Raw genomic sequence first — 12,592 nt, 5'->3', positions numbered from 1 at the left:
AGTCCCATCACCCACTCCCACCCTCACCTCCCAAACATTAAGAATTAAAATACTCTGGAAGATTTGGGCTTATGAACTTATCTTAGGTTGATAAGCTTGGTGAAGCTTTCCACATAATAATTGTTTAGGCCTCAAGAAGAGTCAATAGGACAAAATGGCAACAAACAGATTGGGGAAAGATCTTTACCAATCCTACATCTGATAGAGGGTTAATGTCTAATATATACAAAGAGCTCAAGAAGTTAGACTCTAGAGAACCAAATAACCCTATTAAAAATGGGGTACGGAGTTAAACAAAGAATTCTCAACTGGGGAATATATCAAAAGGCCAACAAGCACCTAAAGAAATGTTCAACATCTTTAATCATCAGGGAAATGCAAAACACAACAACCCTGAGATTCCACCTCACACCAGTCAGAATGGCTAAGATAAAAAACTCAGGTGACAGCAGATGCTGGCGAGGATGTGGAGAAAGAGGAACACTCCTCCATTGTTGGTGGGATTGCAAGCTGTATGACCACTCTGGAAATCTGTCTGGAGGTTCCTCAGAAAATTGGACATTGAACTACCTGAGGACCCAGCTATACCTCTCTTGGGCATATACCCAAAAGATGCCCCAACTTACAACAAAGACACGTGCTCCACTATGTTCATAGCAGCCTTATTTATAATAGCCAGAAGCTGGAAAGAACCCAGATGCCCTTCAACAGAGGAATGGATACAGAAAATAGGATACATTTATACAACGAAGTATTACCCAAGTATTAAAAACAATGACTTCATAAAATTCTTAGGCAAATGTATGGTACTAGAAAATATCATCCTGAGTGAGGTAGCCCAATCACAAAAGAACACGTATGGTATGTACTCCCTGATAAGTGGATATTAGCCCAAAAGCTCAGAATACCCAAGATACAATTAATTCACAGATCACATGAAGCTCAAGAAGGAAGACCAAAGTGTGGATGTTTAGTTCTTCTTAGAAGGGGGAACAACATACTCACGGGAAGTAGAGGGTGGGAGGGACTTGGGAGGACGAGAAGAAAGGGAGGGGACAAAGGGGGGCAAGATCAGGAATGAGAGGAGACAGGATGATATACAGAGGGTCAGGAATTTGAACAGAGGTGTGTATCAATGGGGGATAGGGAACTGGGGGTAGCCACCAGCAAGTCCCAGATGCCAGGAAAGCAAGAGGTTCCCAGGACCCAACAGGGATGAGATTGCTGAAACTCCCAACAAAGGGGAGGGAGAACCTGTAGAGACCATACCCAGAGGTTAGGCAAGGCCCCCAGTTGGGGATGGGGCCACCGACCCTTATCAAAATTTTAACCCAGAATTGTTCCTGTCTAAAGGAAGTACAGGGACAAATATTGGAGCAGAGACCTAAGGGAAGGCCATTCAGAGACTTCCGCACCTGGGGATCCATCCCATATGCAGCCACCAAATCACTATTGCTGATGCCAAGAAGTGCTTGCTGACAGGAGTCTGATATGGATGTCTCCTGAGAGGCTCTGCCAGAGCCTTACTGATATAGGTGAGGATGCTTGCAGCTAACCATCGGAATGAGCACAGGGACCCCAATGGAGGAGTTAGAGAAAGGGTTGAGGAGCTGACTGGGTTTGTAATCCCATAGGAAGAATAACAATATCAACCAACCAGACCCCCCTCCCCCAGAGCTCCCAGGGTCTAAACCACCAACCAAAGAGTACACACGGACAGACCCATGACTCCAGCTGTGTATGTAGCAGAGGATGGCCTTGTCTGGCATCAATAGAAGGAGAGGCTCGTTTCCCCAGTGTAGGGGAATGCCAGGGCAGGGAGGCGGGAGTGGGAGCACCCTTATAAAAACAGGGGGAGGGGGTACAGGAGGGGGGAACCAGAAAGAGGGATAACATTTGAAATGTTAAATACTTAAAATATCTAATTTTTAGAGAAAAAGAAGGAGTATCAAGGAGCTGAAGCAGTGTCAGGGTTGTTGGCTCACAGTCCGCTTGCACTAACACCCCCAAGTCAAGATGCAGAGATTCAGCGTGACATTTGGTTTCATAGCCGCCCTCGAAATAAACATCTTCCAGTGCTCTTAATTTTAATTTTATCAGTGTCTTCTAGTGCCATGCAGCTGTCTCAGGGTCTTTCTAGAGGCACAGATTTTTGTGAATCTCCATTTTGGAGGAACTCAGTCGAAGACTTCAGTGTTAAACGTAACTGCCCTTCTCCTCTCCGCCTGCAGGAAGGGTTGAGAAATGCGCGTGGGTTAATCCTTCCTCACAGATCATTCACTGCCTCCTCGTCTTTGGATCCTGACCTCTGTGGAGTGTGCTGTTTAAGTTTCTTTGGCTCTGGCTTGTAGAACAAGAGAGTTGTCTGGATAGTCCCTCCAACCTACTCGGTCTCGCTGTGATTCTGACAGTGACGTAGTCGACTGCTGGTGTTCCTTCCTGGGTCTGCTTACCCGAGCTCTGGGAACTGTTTTCCTCCTTGTTCTGTTCCTCCGCCGGTTCCTTGGGGTGGAAAGGAGAAGCATCGACAGACTCTGAAGACAGGATAGCACCATCCCTTGAATTTAAGGATAAATCAGTGTAAATAAGGAAATTGCCCTGAGGTGGTAGATCACATGAGAAAATTTCAGAGTTAGAAATGGTCGCAGGTGATTAGAAAGTCCTGTTAGGGAGGAATGGTCCTTGAGGTAAGTTCAGATTCAGATCCTCCTCCAGAGAAAGAGTTTATTAAAACGAACAGAGCAAGACTCTGAGGTAAAAACTTTAACCCATTCAGGGAGAATAAAATATGCTCTTTTAAAGTCTCTAATGATAGTAAAGGGAAGGAAGAATCTTATGCCACAGGAACTGGGTCCAAAGTTTGCTCCTCTAAACCAAATAGTCTAACTAAACTAAAAAAGCACATGTTCTTTTTAAAATATATTAAGATATTATATTATACAATATATTATATATTAATAATACTTAGAATATATAATAATGCATATATAGTATATAATATAACAATAAACAATACATATAATATATACATTGCATTATTATTTATTATAGCCTGAGGTCTGGACACTTCTGGATATGGTGTGCATCTGGAAAAACAGTGGGTCCAGTTAGTCTTCAGTGTGACGGTACTCACTACTCATGCCTGTCGGTCTGTTTTTAGGCTTCGCTCTCTGGAAGGGAGCATTCCAGAAGGTTTGTACATCAGGGGATCCCAGAGATGGGCATGTCCCAAGCTTCTGCCTATGTGACTTGACAGAGGCTCTTGGTCACCAAAATGGGAAGATGCAGAAATTAGGTATGAGAAATCCTTGTATCTGATTACAAGAGGAATATTACGTGATGGGTGTTAGGTGAAATCACGTGACGCTCTTGGACCACCTTGCTGGGAAGGTTCTTTAGCGCAAACATCTGAGCCGCATAGCAGTCGGGTTTGCATTGTGAGTCTTGGGCAACTTTTGAGGCAGAGATAGTGACCGTGGTGAGTGAGAGGATGACTTATGTGTATCTTACTCTTTTATAAGTCTGAGTTTAGCCTGAATCACAAAAGGGGGTCTCTAGCTCTCTCCCATGGATCTGGCACCGTGGGAATGCACCAAATTCCCTCCCTCCAGATGTTTCTGCCGCAGCTCCTGTTCATGTCTCCCACAGAGCATGCTTACATAGAGGCCTAGCTGCTTGGACCAGGAATCTAATTTTGTTTGAATACAGCTAAGGATTCCTGTTGAATATTTCTAAATACAAAACATTCCTGACTGATGTAACCCCGGTGAAACATGATGAAAAGGGGCCTTTGGATAAAGTGCAGACCTATCGCATCCAAGGGACACCACCTGCTGTGGATCGCATCCAAGGGACACCACCTGCTGTGGAAGCTTCCGCTCTCTGCGTTGACCAGATAGGGGGAGCGTGGCTCAGGGTGACTCTCCGGTGATGAATTCTGGGAAGCTTTTGCTAAGCTCATTTCAAACAGGGAGTACCCACTTGCCGTGTGCTGAAGGAGGTGGTGATCCCAGAGATGGCATTGCCATTTCTTTCTGCGGGGAAGAAACTCTTCTTAACAAAGTAGCAAGGCAATAAACTCCCGAGACTTCTCTGATGAACTCTTGGACGTAAGCTGCACTATTTTTCCATGCCATTTGTTTACTTGTTAAATTTGAGTAACCTGTAATCTCAAACAGAAGAAATTCAATCACCACAGTTGCGTGTTTTATAAAAAGAAAATTTAAAGGTGCTTGTTGGAGATTCTTGATAGAACTTTCCTGGGCTTATTTGAAAAGCGTTGAGCTGGATTCTAAGCTAAAGGCCAGTGAGTGATTCATAAGTCAGGATACCTCCTCCAAGTGTCTCAGGTAGAAGTAAGCCATGATAGAATTTAGTAAATTCTTTCATAGCAATTCACAGTTCTGTAAGAAAAAAAAAAAAAGAAAAGAAACTGTAATTAATGCCTTGCTTTCATGAAGAAAGCTGAAGCTCTTGGAACAAGTCTTGAAGGATAAGTAGGGACTCCCTGGGGAGGCTGAGGGCACCAAGGTAGAAGCTAGAATCAAATAAAGCATCTGTGAATAGAGGCAAGAGAGTGTGGTGTTGGTGCTGACTTGTCTCATTCCAGATGAGACAAGTCAGGAACCCAGAGATGTCCAGATGCGTGGGAGGTTACCTTCCTCCGGGACAAAATTAGCACAGACTTACTGTAAGCTAGGTGTCAGGGCTACAGAGCCAGGCTGAGTAAGCCATAGAGAAGGGTTGGTTCTCTTCCTGGAGAACAAAATATTTGTAAAGACTTTCATGGAAACTGGACAATGGACTCAAAATAACCGAAGGGTTCCCAGGCTCTCTCTGTGTGTGGCTTCTGGAAGACTTGTGGTGTTGGAGAAGGACCCTACAGGAAATGTCATAAGGTTTCAGGGACTTCGGAGGGTGCCAGGTCTCCTTTTCTAGCCTCAAGAAAACTCCCTGACCCCCCCCCCTCACCACCACCAGTGAAGTAGGAGTCCCTCCCTGTCTCAACTTGTAGGGCTACCACAGTAAGTTACCACAAACTCATGGTTCACATCAACAGAAGTTTATTCTCAGTTGAAGAAGACACAATCTGAAGTCAAGCAGTCAGCAGGGTTGTTTATGTGGGGAGTGCCAGGCTCCTAGCCTCTGGAACTGACTAGCAAACTCGGTACTTGCAGAAGTTGCATTCTAATCTCTATCCTCAAGGCACCTTTGGTAGCCGTTTCTCTTTTAAAGAATCTCCTTTCTCTTATAAAGAGCCCAGTCAGTGGGCTTAGGACCAACCTTCAAGCTAGGATCGCCTAATCCCCCAATTTTTTTTTTTTTTTTTTGGTTCTTGTTTTCAGAGCTGGGGACCGAACCCAGGGCCTTGCGCTTCCTAGGCAAGCGCTCTACCACTGAGCTAAATCCCCAACCCCCCCAATTTTTAACTTAGTCAGTCTGCAGCAACCTTATTCCCAAGTAAGTTCAGACCTGTCCTTCAGACTTAGGATTTGAGATTGTGATCTTTGATAAATACTTCTTACCAGATTCCTATATGCCTTCCTGGAGAAAAATTACATGCTGGGAGCTGTTAAGTAGAATATCTAGAGTGTAAGACAAATTGAATTCACCTCTATTCTAAGCCAGAGATGGAGAAAGAGACACCTATAAGGAGTGCTCTTACCTTAAACTTAGAGCCGCTGACCTCAAATGAGCCCTCGGTGCTGCTTGGTCGCTGGCCTCTGTGCCATTATTTCCCTCTGTGCCCGTCTTGGATGGCTGTCTCCTTCTGTCTCCTCAGTCTTCCAGAAGTTCATCCTTCCCAATAAGCAGCTAGCATCTCTAACACCTCAGAAGAGAATTGTTGAAAACTGCAGCGTGTGCCTTTGTTCTCCTAATGTGGGTGGAGGGGCCCTGCATCTCAGGTGCTGATGAACATGGAATTCATCTTTGTGAATAAGCCATCCTACGGTAGAAAGGGTTTCTACTGGAAGGTTTCTGACAGGGTTTCTGGCCTGGAAGGTGGAGTAGAGGTGGCATAAGCTTAGTATGCGGACTTGGACAGGCATTTGGAAAGATCATTTTTTTTAATGATAAAAATATCTAATAATAAGCCCTAGACTATAGATTAGGTGACTTCATACCAACTGAATGACCATACTCAAGAAGTAATAATAAACTAACTTCCTTAAAAACAACAATGCCAACCAACCAGAGCTTCCAGGGACTAAACCACTACTGAAAGACTATACATGAACTGACCCAGGGCTCCAACTGCATAGGTAGCAGAGAATAGCCTTGTTGGGGCACCAGTGGAAGGGGAAGCCCTTGGGTCCTGCCAAGGTTGGACCCCCAATGCAGGGGAATAAGGAGGTGCAGTAAGGGGGATGTATAGAGGGAATACCCATATGGGGGAGGGAAGGGGGAAGGGAAGGGAATGGGAACTTATGGACAGGAAACTGGGAAGGGGAATAACATTTGAATTGTAAGTAAAGAAATATATCTAATAAAAAAACTAACTTCTTTCACTTTTCTTGTGGCAAATCGCAGATTTCTATTCTATTTAAACATTTTAGCAATATGTTCAATAAAGGTCATAATTGGAAAGTATTGCTGATTGGAAAGGGATACGTAGTGTGATCTTGGGGCAGGATAGTAATATGCTAAAGTCTATCAAGGAGACAATGAATCCAACAAGGTGGAATTTAATGACTGTGTGAAAAGTCCTTTATTTTGGTCTATTAAAACACACGCACGCATGCACACGGAAATAAAAACACTCAGAATTTCCTTTGGCTTAAAGATAAAAACAAGTTAACCGCAAGCTGTGGCCGCTAACCCAAAGCAGACCAAACAAAAACAAACAAAACCCCAAAGAAATGAAGCCTGAAAGAGCGGAACTGTCTGTCCCGGTATGTAGCTTGTTTATAGAGAGGCTGGTCTAGACGCAAAGGGCCCCAGGTTCAATCCCCAGGATTGTACAAAGCTGGGGGCGGCACATGCTAGTTGCTCTGGCACAAGATTAAACTGCTCTGAAAGCTCACTGCAAGAAGGCACGATCCCTTCCATAGAGAGATATTTCAGTAAGAATACTGAGGTGCCAGTGATCTAGGCCTAAAGTCTTAATGAATAAGACCTTACTGCTTTCCAAGCCATAAACCTGCAGTTCTCTGAGACCCTCACAAACAAGTGTGTGTGTGTGTGTGTGTGTGTGTGTATACATACATATATATGTATATATATGTATATATGTGTGTATATATATATATATATATATATATATGCCTTGTTAACAGGAAAATCATATGTGTGGCTCCCTTTTGAGAAGCTTAATATAGTAAGGATTCCTTTGACCATGAGACCTACAGACTCACCCTATGAGATCATTTACTGAAAAAGAAAAAGTTTCTTAACGACCATTTGAAATTTAATTTCGGAAGCCATGAAATCATATGTGCGTGTGTGTGTGTATATGTAATAGATTACACATCACTGTAAAGACACAGCCATCGGATGCGAGGCATCCACATCCTTGTTTACAGTGTGCACTGCCCTTGCCCTAAGCACCTCTCTATCAAGGCCTATGCACACAGGGTTTGTACCTAAAGCTGATCTTGAACTTGCAGTGCTACTACCTCCGCTTTCCGAGCACCAGGATTACAGACCTGTACCGCATACCCAGTTCATAGGGAGCCAGGGATCAAATCCAGGGCTTCTTGCATGCATTCTAGGCTTTTGGGAGTAGAGAAGGCCCTGAGAGAATGCATACAGCCCTGAGCACAGCCACAGGAGGCTCATGGGGAAACAGAAAAGCCGTCCTTTCTGGTCCATGTGTGGATGCTGAGGGTGCACGCAGAAATGCCCACCCCAGCTTCTTCCTCCCACCCCTCCCAGATGTTTACATCCTGAATTCTGCTCCCTGCAAAGCCTGCTCCTACAGAGATTAACTAAATCTGTCTCCTTGATCCAGATGTATGCCATTAACTCTGTCTCCTTGTTAATAGAATGCAATATCAGCTGACTCCTTGCTCAGCTGTATAGAATATACACTCTGGGCTTCTGGGGTGTTGCTGTTTCTCCAGCAGAGAGCCTAGTCCGCCTGAAACCCAGATTTTGTGTTGTCTTTCTTTGTTCCCTTGCTGCCCCCAGTTAGGTCTGTCCCCGGAGCCATGTAAGGACACGGCACGAGGCAAACACCCTACCATCTTAACTACACGCCCAGGACCAAATTCTCAGTAAAGTCCAACTCTGCTTTCCACAGCCTCACCCCGAAATTCTTCAGTAAAGTCGACAGGAGAGGAGGAAAAATTACTTGGTACAAGAAATACAGATCTGAGGAACTGAAAGAAATTTTCACTTAGAAATCTCAACAATGGAGGAGTATTAAGTGGGAATAGTATCAAAGGAGTGACTTTAAAGTTCCGTAGCTTCATCTGAATAGAAATCTCTGGAAGAACTCCTCGGGCTGCTAGGCAACACTGTGTTTCTCACGCCCACTGACACCCACGGTTGGCAGAAATATAGTCCGAGGATTGAAAGAAGTCTCTAGAAGTCATCTTGCTTTTGGGAAGTAAAGAAGGGAATTCCTCCAAGCTGGCCAAAGACTTATGAGGTCAAGGGCGAAGTAGCCTGGAAGTAAATATTTATCAATTCCAAATTTCCTGAGAGAAGTCTGAGGAAGAAGAATAGCTCACAGTGATTAAGGAGCTCAGAAAGGAGGGACGACCCTGCAAGGTACAGGCTTGGAAGTCCCTTGCCCAGAGCAAGGGCCCTATAGTCATGGGACATGGCCCTTTTAAGATGTTGCTTTTTAAAAAGTGGGTGAAAAAAGACAGCAAATTTCTCCAAATGACTTCAGAGGATCCTCTGTGGTGTGGAGTGTGTGAACCACAGATTCAGAATTCTTGAATGGAAGTTTCGCTTAGAAAGTTTTCAGGGAGACTAAATGGTTGGGAAGCTGGGAAGGACATCACTTCAATGTGTCAATTTTTTGGGCAACAAGTACTAGCAACATCCGAGTGTTTTCCTTTCAGAAGCATAGACTGACTACTGAAGTACCAAGTGCAGGAAATTGCTCAGTAATGATACACGCAACAATCTTTGCAAGGTCTTTGAAAATAGTTGCTTGGCTTGAAAAAGCTAAGTATTTGAAACTGTCCTTTTAAAAGTTAAGCCACCCGGTTCAAACGCATGCATTCTCCTGACTGCGTGCATCCTAATAGTCACCTTTAATTTCAGACATTCCAGTCAGTTCCACCAACACTTTAGAGACAATGAATTGGACGGGGTGGATTTAAACAATAGCCTTGAAACGTGGATCATAGAAAACAAACACATCTGAGTGAGTGGCTGTTACAACTTCTCTGACGTTCAACTTTAAGGACCTTCTTCCACATAGCTAAGGCTTTGATATTACCCCTAAATTTCTTTTAGCCCCTAAAATCTTACTATCTTGTATTTATTGTACCTAACAACTTTCTCCTTTTCCTTATGCTGAACTCCAGATATTTTGAGTGCTAATATCCAAATCTTCCAGCTCCGCCTTGGTTCCCGTGACTACTTCCTAGCCTGGAGATCATGGATGAACATGTGAGTTGGCCAATGACTACTAGGTGGCAGCAGACTCCTGATAAGGAAATCAGTGTTTGTGAGAGAGCCTGAAGTTGGAAGGAATGATAATTAAACAAAGGCTTCATCAAACAAAGGCTTAAAAACTGAGCATACTTTTAGTCCTAACATTCCAGAGGTTGAGGCAGCAGGACCATAAACACCTAAGAATTTGAGATTAGCCTGATCTGCCTAGGGAAACCCCATAGAAACAGAACCAAAACACATACAACAAAGGTTTGCGAGTGCAGGAAGACCAACAACCAAAAACCAAGCCAACCAAACAAAAACCCCTCAAAGGCTCAACACCACAAGGAATCAGATCTGTTGGCTAAGGACACAAGTGTGAACCAGTGGTTACACCCAAGCCATGGCAGAAGACACATGTTCTCAGTTTGTTGTTTGTAACCAATCACACCTATCCATGAGGGTGGTCTTATCTCTGCTTTGACACATTTCCTGCACAACTGAAATACCTGGAGGATTTTCTACTTAAGAACCACTTTTCTTTTTTCTTTTCTTTTTTTTTTTTTTTTTTTTTTTTGGATGCCAGCAAGCATCCAAGAGCCTTTGCTCTCAGTAGTGTGGGTAATCCTCAGGGTCTTAAGTCAACTTTCCCTCCTGCAGGAAGTCACAAAAGCCTGTGTAACTCTGTGTAAAGACCTAACTCTGAATTCCTTAAGTGTATTCTCATGACTGAGGTCAAGATTGCACAACTGTCCTTTGCTTTGGTAGCTCCTTGGATGTTACTCAGAGCAACACTTTAGTTTGTTCCCTGCTCTCTGAAAACCCTTTACCGCACACCAGAGCATCCATCAATGTGACTGTACATTCGGGCCTCTCAACAAGAATGGGATCACGTGCCCAGCTCTCTTCTGAACCCTCACTGTTTCAAATAGCACAAGAGCTGCTCAGCGGAGCCCCTTTGATGGGAAATAATAAAAATGTCTGCTTCTCTGAATCGATTTATCCCTCTGATAGGTAAATTATAAACGCTGATTGCCAGAATGAGGTTTTCCTAAATTGGGGGAAGAAATAATGCTTTTTAACTATTCAGGAAAGAATTTACAAACATAAAGTATGCTCCAGTCCTTCGCATTTCTACATGATTCATACAGTCAGTCATTTAATACCTGTTTACAGCCTTTAGAGCTAAGATTCATGGCCACGATGTTACTTTGTTACCCAAATGCTGCGTGGTCCAGACCAGGTGTTTCCAGGTTCTTGGTGTCCTGTGCAAGAATGAAACAGAGGCACTCACCTGCTGTAAAAGTAGCAAGATAACTTTTGTGAATGGGGAAGTAGAGTACGTAGGAGGAAGAATTGTGCTGTGTAACGGGAGTGAGAAAGTACTGATGGCCCCGTGGCAATGTCTGTGCTTCCTTTTACGGGATTCAATAGAAAGGGAGTTTGTTGCTAAGGGGAAAATTGTGTGGTACTCTGTTTTGATTGACAAGCTTGCATATCTTAGGCTTCATTCTCAGAACATGTGCCTTCTATGATGCAACCGATTTTAATTGTACACATAACTAACTATGCACAATCATCAGTTGGTTGTGGTGGTTTTGAATATGAATGGGCCCCATAGACTCATGTGTCTGAATGCTTGGCCCACAGGAAGTGGCAACATTAGGAGGTGTGGCCTTGGTAGAGTAGGTGTGGCCTCATCGAAGGAAGTGTGTCACTGTGGAGGGCAGGCTTTGAGGTCTTATATGCTCAAGCTATGCCCAGTGTGACTCACAGTCACTTCTGCTGTCTACGGATCAAGATGTAGAATGCTCAACTCCTTCGCCAGTACCATGTCTCCCTGCACGCCGCCATGCTTCCTGCCATTATGATAATGGACTGAACCCTTGAAACTGTAAGCCAGCCCCAATTAAATGTTTTTCTTTATAAGAGCTGCCTTGGTCGTGGTGTCTCTTCACAGCAATAAAACTTAAGACAATGGCAAATAGAGGATTCTTCCTAAAAGTTCACTCAGAAGATATAATTTGTATTACTATGCATGCACCCAAAACTAGTTCAGAATGGGCGGGCTCCCGACCCTCCATACTATCATATACTTGGAGTATGACTGAATATCCTTGTGTCCTTGATGGCCATTAGAGGGAGGAGACACTCACTCCATTGTTTGGAATCGGATGCATGTGCAGGTGGGAGTTCAGGTTGCTGCTAAGGACATTGGTATGAGAGGAGCCTATTTGGTGGCTTCAAAGAAAATGTCCCCCATAGGCCCACAGGGAGCCACACTATTAGGAGGTGTGGCCTCATTGGAGTAGGTTTGTCTTTGTTGGAGGAAGCATGTTATTGGGGATGAGCTTTGAGATCTCAGAATCTCAAGCCGGACCCAGTGGCTCACTTGTTCTTCCTGCTGCCTCTTTATCTGAACGTAGAGCTCTCAGCTACCTCTCTAGCACCAGGTCTGTCTTCATGCCACCATGCTTCTCTCCGTGACAATAATGGACCTCTGAACTGCAAGCCAGCCTCAATTAAATATTTTCCTTTAGAAGAGTTGCCACGGCTATGGTGTCTCTTCGCAGCAATGAAACCCTAACTAAGACGGTCTGTATGCATAGGTGAGAGTCTTGTTCCAAGTGCATTGTTAGAAGAGGTGTTTGTATGAGCTGTGTCCTGGGCTGGTTTGCTATACCCTATGCTTACCTACCTCAACTACTTATATCACCAAGTTCAGAAATGAATCAATAGGGAGGTTGGTTTTATGACTTGTAACAAATATCAAAAACAATCATGCAACCAGAACTTACCAGAATTCTCTCCCACACTATTAAGAAAGCAGTTATTCATTGGTCATCAGGCACATGTCTGCCTACCTGCTGTACACTCTCTTAAAAACACATTCATTCTCAGTTGTAGAAATTGTTTTTAATTGATGTCAATGATCAATTTACTAATAATAAATTAGCTAATAATAAAGTTCATTAATAAATCAACACATTGATTTATTTAGATGAATTCCAACTATACCCATTGATTAGAATTTGTT

General features: G+C 43.7%; 1 protein-coding gene across 17 annotated transcripts in view; it reads right to left on the bottom strand.

Moving 5' to 3' along the window:
- Positions 1 to 345: 345 nt before the first annotated feature.
- Positions 346 to 12,592, bottom strand: part of Akr1b7 (aldo-keto reductase family 1, member B7) — a 39,851-nt gene continuing 27,604 nt past the window's right edge. For 4 of the 17 annotated variants that reach the window (XR_010065604.1, XR_010065591.1, XR_010065605.1 and 1 more), the window contains 3 exons: positions 10,722 to 10,820; positions 5,666 to 5,996; positions 346 to 4,403 (listed from right to left, as the gene is read on the bottom strand). Coding sequence is in view for 1 of the 17 variants with exons in the window: in XM_063285402.1 (XP_063141472.1) it covers positions 10,748 to 10,820 (73 nt within the window). In the remaining 16 variants the exon portion in view is untranslated. Of the gene's footprint in view, positions 4,404 to 4,689; positions 4,880 to 5,665; positions 5,997 to 9,683; positions 10,821 to 12,592 lie in introns of those variants that run through there. The other 13 variants (XR_010065600.1, XR_010065602.1, XR_010065603.1 and 10 more) reach the window with 13 other exon arrangements.

This window comes from Rattus norvegicus, chromosome 4 (assembly GCF_036323735.1).
Source record: "Rattus norvegicus strain BN/NHsdMcwi chromosome 4, GRCr8, whole genome shotgun sequence".
Taxonomy (NCBI): domain Eukaryota; kingdom Metazoa; phylum Chordata; class Mammalia; order Rodentia; family Muridae; genus Rattus; species Rattus norvegicus.
This window is presented reverse-complemented; position numbering and strand designations above follow the sequence as displayed.